Source organism: Homalodisca vitripennis, chromosome 1, assembly GCF_021130785.1.
Source record: "Homalodisca vitripennis isolate AUS2020 chromosome 1, UT_GWSS_2.1, whole genome shotgun sequence".
In the NCBI taxonomy this organism is placed as follows: domain Eukaryota; kingdom Metazoa; phylum Arthropoda; class Insecta; order Hemiptera; family Cicadellidae; genus Homalodisca; species Homalodisca vitripennis.
In genome coordinates, this window is record NC_060207.1 from 208778062 (window position 1) to 208792191 (window position 14130).

At 33.4% G+C, this 14130-nt stretch overlaps 1 protein-coding gene across 2 annotated transcripts in view; it reads right to left on the reverse strand.

The window, feature by feature from the left end:
- The window catches only part of LOC124353043 (alpha-mannosidase 2), a 76087-nt gene extending 62186 nt beyond the window's left edge, over positions 1-13901 (reverse strand). Inside the window, exons 1-2 of one of the 2 annotated variants that reach the window (XM_046802843.1) lie at positions 13643-13901; positions 3441-3548 (exon numbers count right to left, since the gene is read on the reverse strand). In XM_046802843.1, the coding sequence (XP_046658799.1) occupies positions 3441-3545 (105 nt within the window). In that variant the 5' untranslated portion in view covers positions 3546-3548; positions 13643-13901. The remainder of the gene's footprint in view (positions 1-3440; positions 3549-13642) is intronic. The other variant, XM_046802844.1, reaches the window with a different exon arrangement.
- Positions 13902-14130: the final 229 nt, after the last annotated feature.

A 14130-nucleotide genomic window follows, 5' to 3' on the forward strand; every position in this document is an offset into this window, starting at 1 on the left:
TCCACTTGATGTGCGAACTTCGTTATAGAGATAGTGTGCATTCACTAACATCATCTGAATTACGTGGACAAAAATCTTTTTATACCACCGCAGTGTTTTCCTTTCGCAAGGATAATATGACATCATTTGGTCACTGCGGTCCACGCCTTTCATAAAATGGTTGTATTGAACAATTGGTAGTGGTTTTAGTCTCTCCAAACCACCTCGATTAATTGAATTCACCATGTCATTTTCAAATTCAGTGGATATGTAAGAGACAACGCGTTTGTCTTTCCATTTGGCGACAACAACACTTTCGGCGTAGCGGGCGATGGTTTCACCCTTTTTCAGGGTTGCCGATTTGACTTCAGGAGATACGTATTTTCTGTCCACACCGAAGAGTTCCAGTGCAATATGTATTCCTACGGAGCAGGCTTGAGGCAAGAGTAAAACTATTATAATAATTATCCATAAATAAACTGTGGCCACAATTGAGTTTCCCTTGCATCAGCTTCAATACAACATTGGCTGCATGCCCCTTACCACCGTAATCATCTAAAACTCCGCAATACATAAAAAAACGAAGTATTAGGCCATGGGGGTCACACAAACTGTACAGTTTGATGCCGTACTTATGGCGTTTCCCTTTTATATATTGCCTAAAGTACAACCGTCCCCTCCATAAAACCATTCCCTCGTCAATGCACAAATTTTTTTGAGGATAATAAATTGAGTCTATTTTATTGTTGAAGTAGTCAATTAGAAACTGTACTTTAGAAGCTCTGTTGTTTGGGTTAGGGTACCTTTCAAAATTAATGCATCGCAAAATAAGCATGAATTTGTCCCTGGCCATGAATTTGGGGAAGCACGTTGAAAACAGCTTACAAGTTTTCCAATAGTCTTGTATTCGGGGTAATTGTAATATTCCCATGTGCAGCAATAGGCCAATAAAACATTTGAGATCCTCCACGGTAATGTCTTTCCATTTATGGATTCGTGAGCCTGGGGTTGTAGTAGGTCCACAGAATAACTCCAACGCGTATCTATTCGTAGTAGCCACAATGCCCTCCAAAAAAATCACATCCACCAGCAACAAGAAAAAATTGATTGGGGTAATCTCATTAGGCAAAGGGACTAAAAACTTTTCCTCTTTTGTAAACGGTACATCTTTCATACCTATAGTTTGAGGACTCCATTGTGGTGGTCTTACGTCATAGTCTGGGTCTTCGACCTCTGACTCATCAGTCTCGTATTGTTCATCGTCGAGGTCCGGAGCATAACCAGGGACACCAGGGTCGTCTTCATAATCAGAATCACTATTAGCCACAAACTGACGTCTATTCTGGATTCCACTAGTTCCAGGAGGCAAATCCATGTCTATTGTATTATAAGAATAACACTAAACACACAACAAAAACGGTAAAATTTGAAGTAGTCTAAAAACTAACCACAAAACGCTAACTGAGAACGGCGACCACAAAAACGCGGCAAAAGTATATCCCCACGAGCGGCAAAACGGACAACCATACACGACGAGTGCTGAGAGCACACTGACTGGGTTTCTAAACAATGGCGCTGTGCAGTAGATCTACGTCATGCGCGCCTGGCGCGAGGCAGCCGTGCAGTAGATCTACCGCAACCGCATTGAACGTGTTAATCTTGAAAATTAATTTACCAAGTATCACTTATCAAAGACTATCAATGGGTTTTTCTTATCTACCACTTAATATTATCTGACCAATATAAAAGACAAGATAGTTTTATCAATGAGTACAATTATATTACTGGTGTTTTGTCACTGGTTTGTGTAGAAAAACCTTTTAGTGGTACACATTATAATCCACAAACATTATCAGTTTACAAGTGGTACAACGACACAATTACTCATTTTACTGTTTATTTATGTACTCTATTTGTAAAACAGGTAGGGTTCTAGTTTACAACTCTGGGCAGGCCATTAATGACCATTAAATTTCAGATAGACAATTAATGTGTCTATAGCTTGCGCTATTACTAGTCTTGTGCGGCTTATGGGGATCAATTCAACAATTTACCTGCACTGAATGCCAAGGAAATTTGGTTTATCAACCCAAACATACATCTCAATTTGTGATAAAAATTGAAGACTATCCATAGTTGATAAATATCAATTATTTATCAATGAATTATTAATTACTGTATGTTTATAATTTTTTTTACTATATTGGCGAGTCACCTGTTCATTGTAGATCTTATCTACTACAATTATGTAATGTTACATTACAATAAATTTCTGATTCTGATTGGAGTTTTTATCTAAGGTTGGCACTTTTTGTTTCACTGTACTAATGTAGTGGGATGCAGATATGTCAAGACCCACATAAACAAATCAGGAAAAAGAAAATAAATGGCCAAAGACATAAATGAAACAATGGGTACTAGTACGTATAATACTGACACATTATTTTTTATCCGATTCCCTAACGTGGAATACATTAACAGACTATATGCTCCACAAAACCCCTGCAGATCTGGTGGCCACCATATTGCATAAAATGACTTCCAAAAGAAACTAAATGGCGATTCTCACGTGTAACTGATAAGCAGATCAGACTAACCAAGAAATTTGCTTTATGCGAAGACCAGATACTGTGCTCTGTTATAGTGCATGACAAGAAAATAGTATTACCGGACTCAATATTGTACTTCGAGACTGGCCCGCCCTATGATTCTTGGCCACATACACATAATACATTAAGTACAATATATTACATACCTAAATTATCATGTAATATGTGAATAGTAAAAAATACATCAGGACCTAAGACTAATCCTTGAGAGACTCCTACCCCTAAAGGTTAGAGCTTCAGACTGGATGTTTAGGAAAAATCCTGGCATAAACATTCTACTTTTAAATGAATATTAATGATACAGAAGTATTTGTTCTTTTATATACCACTACCACATTAGGCTTGTGGCATCCTTAATCAATGTCACACAACTACTTAAGTTATGTACCACATTCTGATTAGTATACACATTCTATATCACATACAGCATCTTTGTGTTTAATGTGGCCATCACATTATTTGAGCGACCAGCACAGGACATCCAAATGTCACATTCTTTTTATTGTGCATATTCTTATTGACAGGCAATGGGTCCTAATGTAAATTAACTGAATATTTCAAGGGTTCTGAAAGAAGCAGATTCCACCTGGATTTAATTGAGGAGTGACATTTGGACTCTCCTTAGTTTCAAAACTGTCTGTTAATCTGTGAATAGTTCTAGTCCACCTTTTTTTCAACTATCCATTGTTATGAGTTACACCATTTCAAGCCCAAACAATTTATCCACACCACCTTGAATGTGATAAGTGTCTCAACCCCGTCTACTCATGCAAACATGCCAAACCCACTTAAGAGAAAGTTGTGGAGAAGAAAACTGTTAGTGGCTTGTTAAAGAAAGCTTGGTAAACTTACCTTATGACTGTCCAATGGAAACGATAGATCCAACAGTAAATAGAGTGTAACATATCCTAGAAGGAGGAATGCTGCCCCTATCCAGGCCAAACGACGGATACGCATATTCTGAAACAATAAGTACAAATTTCTCTTGACTCACTGACAACTTCTTACTTTCAATGCTTCTACTCTTGTGAAAAAAGAGGAAAGACTAATATTTATTTAGCATACTATGATTGAGAGATCATTTTTAGGGTTTAATAAACACCTTTAATTTCCCGGATTAACCTACTAAGTAGAACCTTCCCAATTCTGGAAGTTGGCAACCCAACTTGCCAATGGCGTAGTGTAGCGGGTACAACGGTTATCGCAAGATAACCAGATATTGCAATGTTGAGCGTGGCTGCTGCTTGGATGGGTGACCGCTAAGCAATCCTGTCCTAGCAAGCAACACACGTCCACATGTCAATTATCTCAGCAGTTAAAATCTGTTCTCCGAGTGAGTTAATTCCTGTCAAAAAATACTTCTGGCATATATAACCAACTCTATCAATGTGTAGCCAAATCTTAGAAATCTTCAAGGCAACTCTCTAGAGTCCCTGACCTTTGAGTGTTCTTATTAATTCCTTCGGCGTTACAATTCTTCTTTGTAAACTATTGAATGTAGTGTTTCCTCAGAGCAATGCCATACTTGAAAAGACAATAGGGCACAATAAATTGTTTCTGCAGACTTTATATTTGTGGTTTATATATATATATATATATATATATATAACTTTTTGCGATTCAATATTTATAAGGTAGTTATGAATCGCAAAAAGTTATATGTATATATAAACCACAAATATAAAGTCTACAGAAAATATAATTTTTGAGTCCCACTTTCATGTAATTCTTAATAATATATCACATTTTATTACTTTTGGACATGTTTTGCTTTCAAACAAATGAAACTATGGTTTTAGTACTTTATAAACATGTTTACAGTTATTATAATGACAATAATAACATTGATTTAACAAACAGTTTCAATAGTTATTTTATTGAGAAATAGAATGTACACAAATATAAAATTAATATGGCCTGTTAGTAAATAGTATGAATAACTAAACTCTTTGCACCTTCAATAATTTTTCTTAGGCCTACTTATTGTATTTTATTTTTTACAGCACCTGATGTAGAACTGCAGCAATAAAAATAAGAATTTCAACAGAAACTAAACAAACAATGCTAAACAACAATGTAATTAGATTAAAGAAATAAGTTCCACTACAATCAGTAAGCTAACACAGGCCACAGGTAACAAGATAACAAATGTAACTGTTAACAAATACACGAGTACACAAGTTATTTGTGTTTGCTACTTAACTGGATGTAAACAAAAACCGTAGTTCCTATCCTATCAAACAGGACACAATGACTGAATTCACAGGATTCAGAAACTCTACTACACATTGATCACTAACTTGGTTACGAGTACATGGATGTTCCACTGCAAGATGTAGCTAAATTTCTAAACCTTTCACTTCTTGGTTGTGAAAAGAACAATTTTTTCATAGTAATTTAATGTACTACTAGACTACTAAGAAAGATCCTTATAAAACGTGGACTACCCTAATCTTATCTATTTAACCACTCCGTGAGTCCCTCTTCCCTCTATAAGGAATCAGGAACTTTTCCACCAGCACCTGTATACTGTCAACTATGGGCTATGTGAATAAAAAGTAAAATCTACTCAGTAAAATCTAATCTGTATGATCTAGTGCATAGAATAAGCAGTAAATTCCTTTGTCTGGATTAAAAGTTAATCTACATGGAAATTACATCTTAACCACTGCCAATTATTATTTATTCCCAAGTTTTTGTTGACAGAAATTTCATGTTTCCCGCATACCAGGGATATTGGATTTTCGACACTTCTAAGGACTACCTGATTGCCATAATAAAATATGAAAAAATTTAAGCTGACCCGAAATTGCTCAGAATGACCATAGCAAATTGTAGTGTGGGGCAACTTTTGTGCCACACTTTTTACTCACTAGTTGATTAAGGTTTTGTGTATTAATAATTTTATGTACGAGCAGTTTTGACAACTGAGAAAGGGGATTGATTTCATTTCTCAAAAAGTAGTGTTCTCTTATTGTATCACTAAACAAGAAAATGTTGTTCAAACAATAAAATTATCGAAATACCTACACTATTGAATAGAACAACATTCTAATTATAGTTAATTACAATTAATTATTGCCAGCTCTTTTAATATGTTGAATAACAATATTCTTCAGATTAATTCAAATAAAGTCAAATCTTGTCCATATTTTAGTAATGACAATGTACTTGTGTAATTTGTGGTGCGAGCTGTCAGACATGTTCATCCTTCAAAATAGAAAAAAAAACTAAACGTTACACTGTTTTGTTTGTTACATATTATAAATACACATAGTAGATCATTTTTATTCATCCTTAAATAATTACCTTTTAGCTATAAAAACTATACTGTAATCTGAAATAACCATAAAGTAATTCAGTTTTGGTAGTTTAGATAATCATGAATATCGATGATTTGATTGTGGTGGTATATTACAGCCTAAATGCAGACCCGCAGTATAATAAACGGCAATCATCACGTAATCGAATCATCGATATCCATGAGTATCATATCCTCGATTTTTATGTCTATAAAAATACTGAAAACAAAATGCTGAACCAAATTATGTCATAGATATTTCAAATTACAGTATAGTACTGCTGTTTTTACATTTTGAAAATTAATATATTGATGTTATACTACTATCTAGGTTATGTATATTTATATGTACGAAACAAAACAAGTGTAACATCCAGTTACTTTTTAATATTTTCACAGGATAAACGTGTCTGACACCTTGTGACACAAATAGCACATGTACATTGCCATTGTACTTGTGGCCATTACTCAAACACCGTACACATGAATTTTAGTTTATTTGAATTTATTTGGACAATAATTTATAAAACTGAACTACATTAAAAATTTTCAAGATTGTACTGTAGTGAAGCTACATTTTTATATGTAAAAGAAATATATGTATTTAAAATTATAGAAAATAATAATACTTTATAACATTCTAAATTTGTTTAATTAATACATTGACATTCATGTACTATTTTAATTGGAATCTAATAAACTATGACATTTTAATAAATGAATATAGTTATGACAGCAGATAGAGCACGATAAGCGGTTCCGGTTTTATATCAATTATTATAATTATCGATATCTAATCATAAATCAAATATGAGTCTATCATTTATATCAGGTAGAGTACAATAAGTGGATCCAGTTTTTTATATTGATGTTGACAAACACTAGGGTAGGGTACGATACGCGGACCCGGTTTTTTATATCGAAGAATGTAATCATCGATACTTAATATTCGCATCTCAAATCCTAGACTATCAATCGATATAAAGTATCTATAGTTCTCAATAACAATCATATGTTTTTAATTGAAATATGAATCTAATATTCACAGTGATCAAACAAATTATAACCAAAATTAGGAAAACTGAAGACGACCATATTTGCTCCTCTCACAGTTACAGTTGTTTCTTTCCCACAAATTTCACATAATGGGTTTTTCGGTACGAGTCCAACATGTTGAAGTCACAAAAAACATGTCTTATCACCTTTCAAAGCAAACTATCACATAGTTTTCTAAAATTGACTGTCATTTTTGATAATAAAATGTTAATGATATAAAATTGAAATATTACATTACAAGTATTATTTGAAAGTGTTTACAGCTATTGATATAGATTATTTAATTAATCGTTAAAAATAATTAATCAGTATCGATTGATTATATCGATGGTTATGATTAAGTAATATCGTAAAAAACCGGGTCCGCTTATTGTACCCTACCCAAACACTATTACTTAATTAACTATAACTATCGACTTAATGAACCGATACTGGTTTTTTAATAATAACTAACTTGTAATGTTGAAGATGGGGCTTGTATTGGCTATCATTAACTTAATCACTAAGTTTAGAACACACCAACCAATACTTAAAACTTATATTTTTGTGAGGCCTTTCAAAAGCAAGGTTAAATCTTCGTCATACACTTCACAAAAGTTTTAAGTATTGGCTGATGTGTTCTGGATGTAGTGATTAATCCAGTATACTAACTTATATCAACTTTAAAACATTTTTATATAATTCTAAAACAATAACGAAATGATAACATAACAAACATTTATAGCATAACATACAAAATATGCATAACTATTTATGTTTTATCGTGGGTAGCAATGATTAACCGCTTTCAAGAAGTTGTTAAAAGCATTCTCTCTAGGAAACTGTACTTCTCTTCAGTACAAATACTCACATAGATGATCTGCAAGTAGGTCGGCTGATATGCCACATTTTAAACTTAGTTTCATGGTCCTCCACGAGTTTTCTACTTTTAAATGTCCATAAAAAACAATACGTTCATTGTATAAAAAAGTGTTTAAAGTTGTTACAAGTTAGTTATTGTTAAAAAGTTAGTATCGGTTCATTATATCGATAGTTATAATTAAGTAATATCGTTTGTCAATATCGATATGGAAAACCAAGTTCGCTTATCACACTCTACTCTTGATGGCACCAATACATGCAGAAAAAACCATTTCAGATTGGCTATCATTTTGTAGAGAGATATGTTTCGTGCGGTTGGATGACAAGTTTGAAAATGAAGAATTGTTAGGTGGTGAAGGAGTTGTAGTAGAAGTCGATGAAGTAAAAATGGGAATGAGAAAGTAGGCTATAACCGTGGAAGACAAGTACTATCCATATATGTATTATGTAGCCTACGTACTATGTATTTGATTGGTACATATAAGTGATAGGCATTATGGAAATAAAAACAAATATAAACATTTTATAAAAGGGAAAGAAGAGGTGGTAGGTTCCGTTTGGAGATTTGCGCAGAAAATAAATGTGATGCCGATTCACTTATCCCGATTATTCTTAAGCATGTCAAACCAAGAACAACAATCGTTACAGATTTGTAGAAAGCCTATTTTGCCCTAAATACCATAAGCATATGACCACTTTACTGTAACCATAGTACAAACTTCATCGATCTAGAAACTTCTGCAAAGACCCAAATAATAGAATCAAATTGGAGAGTTACAAAGAAATCACTAAAAATAGGCTTCAGGAGTGACTGCATTGCCGATCATCTTGCAGAATATATGTATCGATGAGAAGTAATGATTATTGGATGATTTTTGGCCCGTTTGAGCATGTTTAAACTACTGTCAGACATGTTTACTCTGTAAAGTAATAGTAAGTAGGCCTACTACTATGTTTACTACACATAAAATAAATAAAGTATTATTATTTTCTATAATCTTAAATAAATATATTTATTTTACATATAAAACTGTAGCTTCACTACAATACAATCTTGAAAATTTTTAACAAGATAATTTAAAAAGTACTCATTTAAAACATGATTAAATTTTAAAAAAAATACATTTTTACAAAAAAGTACATATTCAATGCCATTGTTCTTGTTGATGCAATTCTCACTACATATACATCGAGAGATTCCATACGGGCCCTGAGAAGCGCGACAGGGGAGTGGTGTGGTACGGAGTGGAAGAAGCCGTCAAAAGAGGGGAGGGGCTGACTGCCGCCGCACCACAAAGCTTGCCACTGTCACTATTGTCAGTGAGCTGGATCTGCGTGTTGCGTACGATTATTTAAACACATGTTAGACAAATTTAACATTGGCAGTATAGTTAACATACTTCCAATAGTAACAATTAAAATATTTCTGTCTGAATTTAAACGTTAATGTATACATTTGAAACTTAGGATTTAAGAACAATAATTTTGATTACTTACTGAATGCTGTAAACTGGTTACTGTGGTAGAGCTTCGATCCCACTTAGATTAAAGTCACCATTATCATCATCACTGCCACTCTCACTCATGCTGCTGTCACTGTCACTATCATCTTGCAAATTAATGACGATTTGTTCTGTCATTTCGTCAATTTGAGGCTCTAACCTAATGTAGTCTTCCTCTACTTTTTTGACGTGGTTTACACGAGATAACCATTCTTCAGTAGTTATTTCCTCAAATGTTGTTTCCACAAGCTGCTTTATTATTTCCATTGAAAAAGACACATTACGTTTAGCCACCCTCTGTTTCATGACACTCCATATCATTTCTATAGGATTAAGTTCGGGATGGTAGGGAGGCAAAGAGTTGAATGACCGTGTTCAGCCAAAATTGTATCAATTTTGAACATTTTAAATTTAGGTTTGTGTAAATTAATCAAACTGTACAGCTCCTGTTTTAGGCTACTTGTTTGGAAATTTATATTTCTGTCTGATAGCCATTTAATCATGTCACAATTTCTGGAATTAGATGTTGGCACTCGGTTAATTTCGACATTGTGGTATGGGGCATTCATTGTCAATCACAATAACAGAATGTTCAGGGAGATTGGGAATTAATTTACTTTTCAACCATTTCTCGTAATTTGCAAAGTTCATATCGTTATGGTAATCACCGGTTTTTTTGCCTGATTCAAAAGTTAGCAACGCGTTTTTTATAAACCCTTTCTCGTTTCCAGCGTGTACTATAATTAATATTTTTCCTTTGCTAACTGGTACTTTACATCCCTCATTGCTGTCGTCAGTCCAGGCTTTAGGGGTTGCATGAGTCGTATGGATATAAGTTTCATCCATATAAATAATAGGTCTGTTCTCAGATCTGTACTGAGTAATGAGATCTTTTCTCTCGGATGTTAATTTTTTCTACCAATACTTTTCTGTCATTAGTAGTCTTCTTCCATCTAAAATTCATTTTCTTTACAATGCATCGAAGAGAAAAAGAACTACCTTTAAAATTAATTGAACTCTTCAGAACAGATAGCAGAGATTTTATTGTTGGTCTTTCGCCATGAATTCGGTGAAATTCATTTATAGTCCTCCTAATAACACCTACATCGAAATTGTCTAGATCGGTTTTAGGTTTTGTACGATTTCGATTCTTTTTCGGAGTGCTGAATTCTGCATTGTCTTGAATTACTTTTTTCCTCTCAGAAACTATTTTTTTTTATAGTTGTCAATGGCACGCCAGTTGCAGCTTTTACACGGACGAGAACATTGTTTATGTTTATTGCGACGCCACTTTCTTTCTCATCGCTCCGCGATACAGACTGAGGAAGCGTTACCCCCACTCCTCCAAATGACAAGTAGACCACTGCGCATCGCCAGGCCAGGGCCCGTATGGAATCTATCCATCAGTAAATGATTTTACTTTAAATAATTGAAACAAAGTAATTTTCAACAATATGTTATTCTGTTAAATAAAAACAGCTGGCAATGATCAATTAGGCAGTTAGGAGGTTAAAGGCCAACCTGGCAAATCACGAATTTGACGTTATCAATGTATTCTGCTCATCCTCCTGAACAAAAATATATATGGTTTTAGGGGGGTACAAATGACAAATAACATGGTTTTAGGGGCTATATTCATAAATAGTTAAGTTTTTAATGTTTTAATGTTCTGTTTGTGTGCTGTGTCTGGATATATGTTTGCTTAAATATTATCTGCTGCCGGGACTGATAGCATATCTGTTATCTGAGCGCGAGTCAGTACTTTATACGTTATCGTGTACTGTAATTTGGATCGAGTGAGAGTGCGTGACAATCATGGATCAACCATCCACTAGTTAGACGAATCGTAGTGAATTGTGTGTCGGAGTGTTTTGTCGGGCATGTTAGGAGTTTACATTTTGAACGATACAAGATCATTTCCTTTTTAACAGAACATGGAATTTTTTATAATGAGTGTATTTGTTCCTCGTGTTTGTTTTTAAACCAGAAGACTTTGATGTTTTGTTGCGACAGAAAAATTTGTAAAAGTAATAAAAAAGTTTTAAATATTGTAATTTTAAAAAATTGACATGGGCAGGTTCCTTTTTATAAACAACGCTTTAAGACATAGAGACATATTTTGGTTTGGTGACCACATTGTTGCATTTGAAGCTTAACCTAGACAACGCTATATTTCATTGGAGTTTGGCGTCTCTGCACATACTATTGAACACACTAATGGTAAGTGTTCTCTATTAATGTCCATTTATATATTTATATTAGGGTTTTTCATGATTTAATTAGTTTTTTACACTTTACATAATTGCCTTTGCATTATGTTTCAATTTATATTTCTGATCAGCCCCTCTAGAATTTGATATTTTACTGATAGGTACTATCTCAAGGGATGTTTTTCTTTTCCTGACATCAGCGCGGGGCAGTATCTTGGCTGCCGCAGCCCGCTTTGATGGCCGGAGGCACTCATTTCAACCCAATAACAACTAATTAATTTAGCCTATAGCTCGAAATTAAGAAAAACGTTAATTTGGGTCAAAATTATGCTCATTTCAGTAATATATTTCATTTACGTTTCCAAAAATGGCACCGCATCCGATGACATCATCACGAGGTTGAATCACGGTCACAAAAGGTCACGTGACGCTCAACACGGAAGTACAACATGGAAATATTGAACAGTTGTTCCATTTTTTATGTTCTACAACTTCATTATTTCTCATTTCCACCCAGTCAAACCTTATATTGTTTTATTTTGTAGGACGATTCCAATAAGTTAATTAGGCAAAACTCGTACTTTGCCGCTCCGGCCATTACTTTCACAATTATCATTAATTAAGAATATCTATAAGTCAAATGTTTTTATATTTGAGTTTAAATATTTTTAACCGATAGATGAAACGATCGTGAGATGGCCGCTTATTATACTGCAGCTATTTGTGATTAGTAATTCCCATATTTCTATATACTCATATACACATAAGGATGGTACAAAAATTAATAAAAACAGGAATTTAAAAATATGTTTATCAGGGCTTGTGCCTTCTCCAGCCCTTAATGTCATTGACATCAAATAGCCAAATGATGTTTACCACTATTAATCAAGTGGTGTTTAATGTAATTATGACTGTAAAATTACAGAATAAAAAGGACTAATGACAGGATATGGTCAAGTCTTATTGATATTTGAAAGGAATTATCCCCACTAAAAACGCATTGATTACTATCACTCATTAAATGTTTAAATGCTTAATTATATCTTTTATTAACCCTCCAGCTGGTATGAAACGAATTTTCGTCACCAAAGGTCCGTCCAATTTGGCAACGACAAATATTCGTTGCCAAAGTAGACATGTACAGTTATTGAAGTTTTAGGCAATTAAGGTCATATAAATGATTTTTATTTGATATATTCTGGAACAGTATTAACTATAGTACAGATTTACTTTTCTTACTTCGATTATTGTCTTCTTTGTTTACCGTAAAACATCGTTCTCTAGGGGCAGCTGACTTGAACGTAGTACGGGTCAACAACATTGTTGTGAAACTGTAAACAAGTGCCGGGTTTTGTATTTGAGGTTACGATCAATAGTATTTGTGGAAATTGTATTTTATAGTGTTTTAGTGTTGTTATTATTGTTTTTTTAGCTTTCTTCAAGGGTTATAGTTTTAGTATGGGTGAAAACTTTAGAGACCGATAAATCTAGTGACGCTGGGTGAAAAATTAAACTTTGTATAAGTATATTGTACATATATGTAAATAAGGTAAGATTAAAATTTATTATTTTATTTTATTTTTGTTTTATCTGTCATACTTATATTAGTAAAAATGCAGTCATGAGATTATGTTTACCCACGAAAAATAATATTTATTTAGAAATTACGCATTTTTTTAAATAAGTAAATACGCGTGATTTTTCATAAAAAGCCCTGTAAAACATACGTTTTGAGGTAAGTTACAATAATTATATATTTTTGGAATCAGGACAAAAAATTTGAATAAGTTATACATTTACAGTTTTGATGTAAAGCTTATTGCTAAGCAGTTACACAACGGAATATTTACAAAAATAATGTCCAAAAAAAAAGTTTTTTTATATTTTGTAAAAAAAAAAACAAATATATGTTTCCATGGAAACAATAGGATATTGTTATTATAATGCTCTCCATATAGTTTTGAATACATTGACATATAATAGTTTATATTTGGACTAACAGTTATGAAATGTGATACATTATAAGAAACGTCTGCGAGGCTGTAAAAATAGAGCCGCCAGTACAGAGTGACACCATTGCCAGTTCTAGGGTTAATAAGGTTCAGGGCAATTTTAAGGACTTACCTCTTTCAAGAAACTGGACAGCCAACAAAACTACTTAGCCTCAGGCAATTAATTAAACATATCCAGTTTAAAAGTTAACAGCACTGTTAGGATGAGATTTACATGTTTAAATCTTAATAAATAATAATTTTGTTTTATTTTGATTAAACTAACACAATAGATTTACTATATAACACTAAGCTTAACCACAAACTACTTCAAGCCCTCACCAACCCAAACCAGCAGACTACTGACAGAAACAGGAGGAATAAGAAAACAACATCCTCAAAACGCTTAGATAGCCCAAGACGGCGTTCTGTAGGTGACATAAATGTAACAAGCATAGAGGATTCATGATTATGTTTGTCTGACTCACATTACTTGAAGCCAAGAGGCTTATTTAGACCTTGTTTTTTTTATTTTTTATAAGTTAAGAAACAAGCGATTTTTGTTTTTGCGGTTCAGAAACAGCATTGCATTGCATTGATTTCCTGCAGAAGAAAAGCATT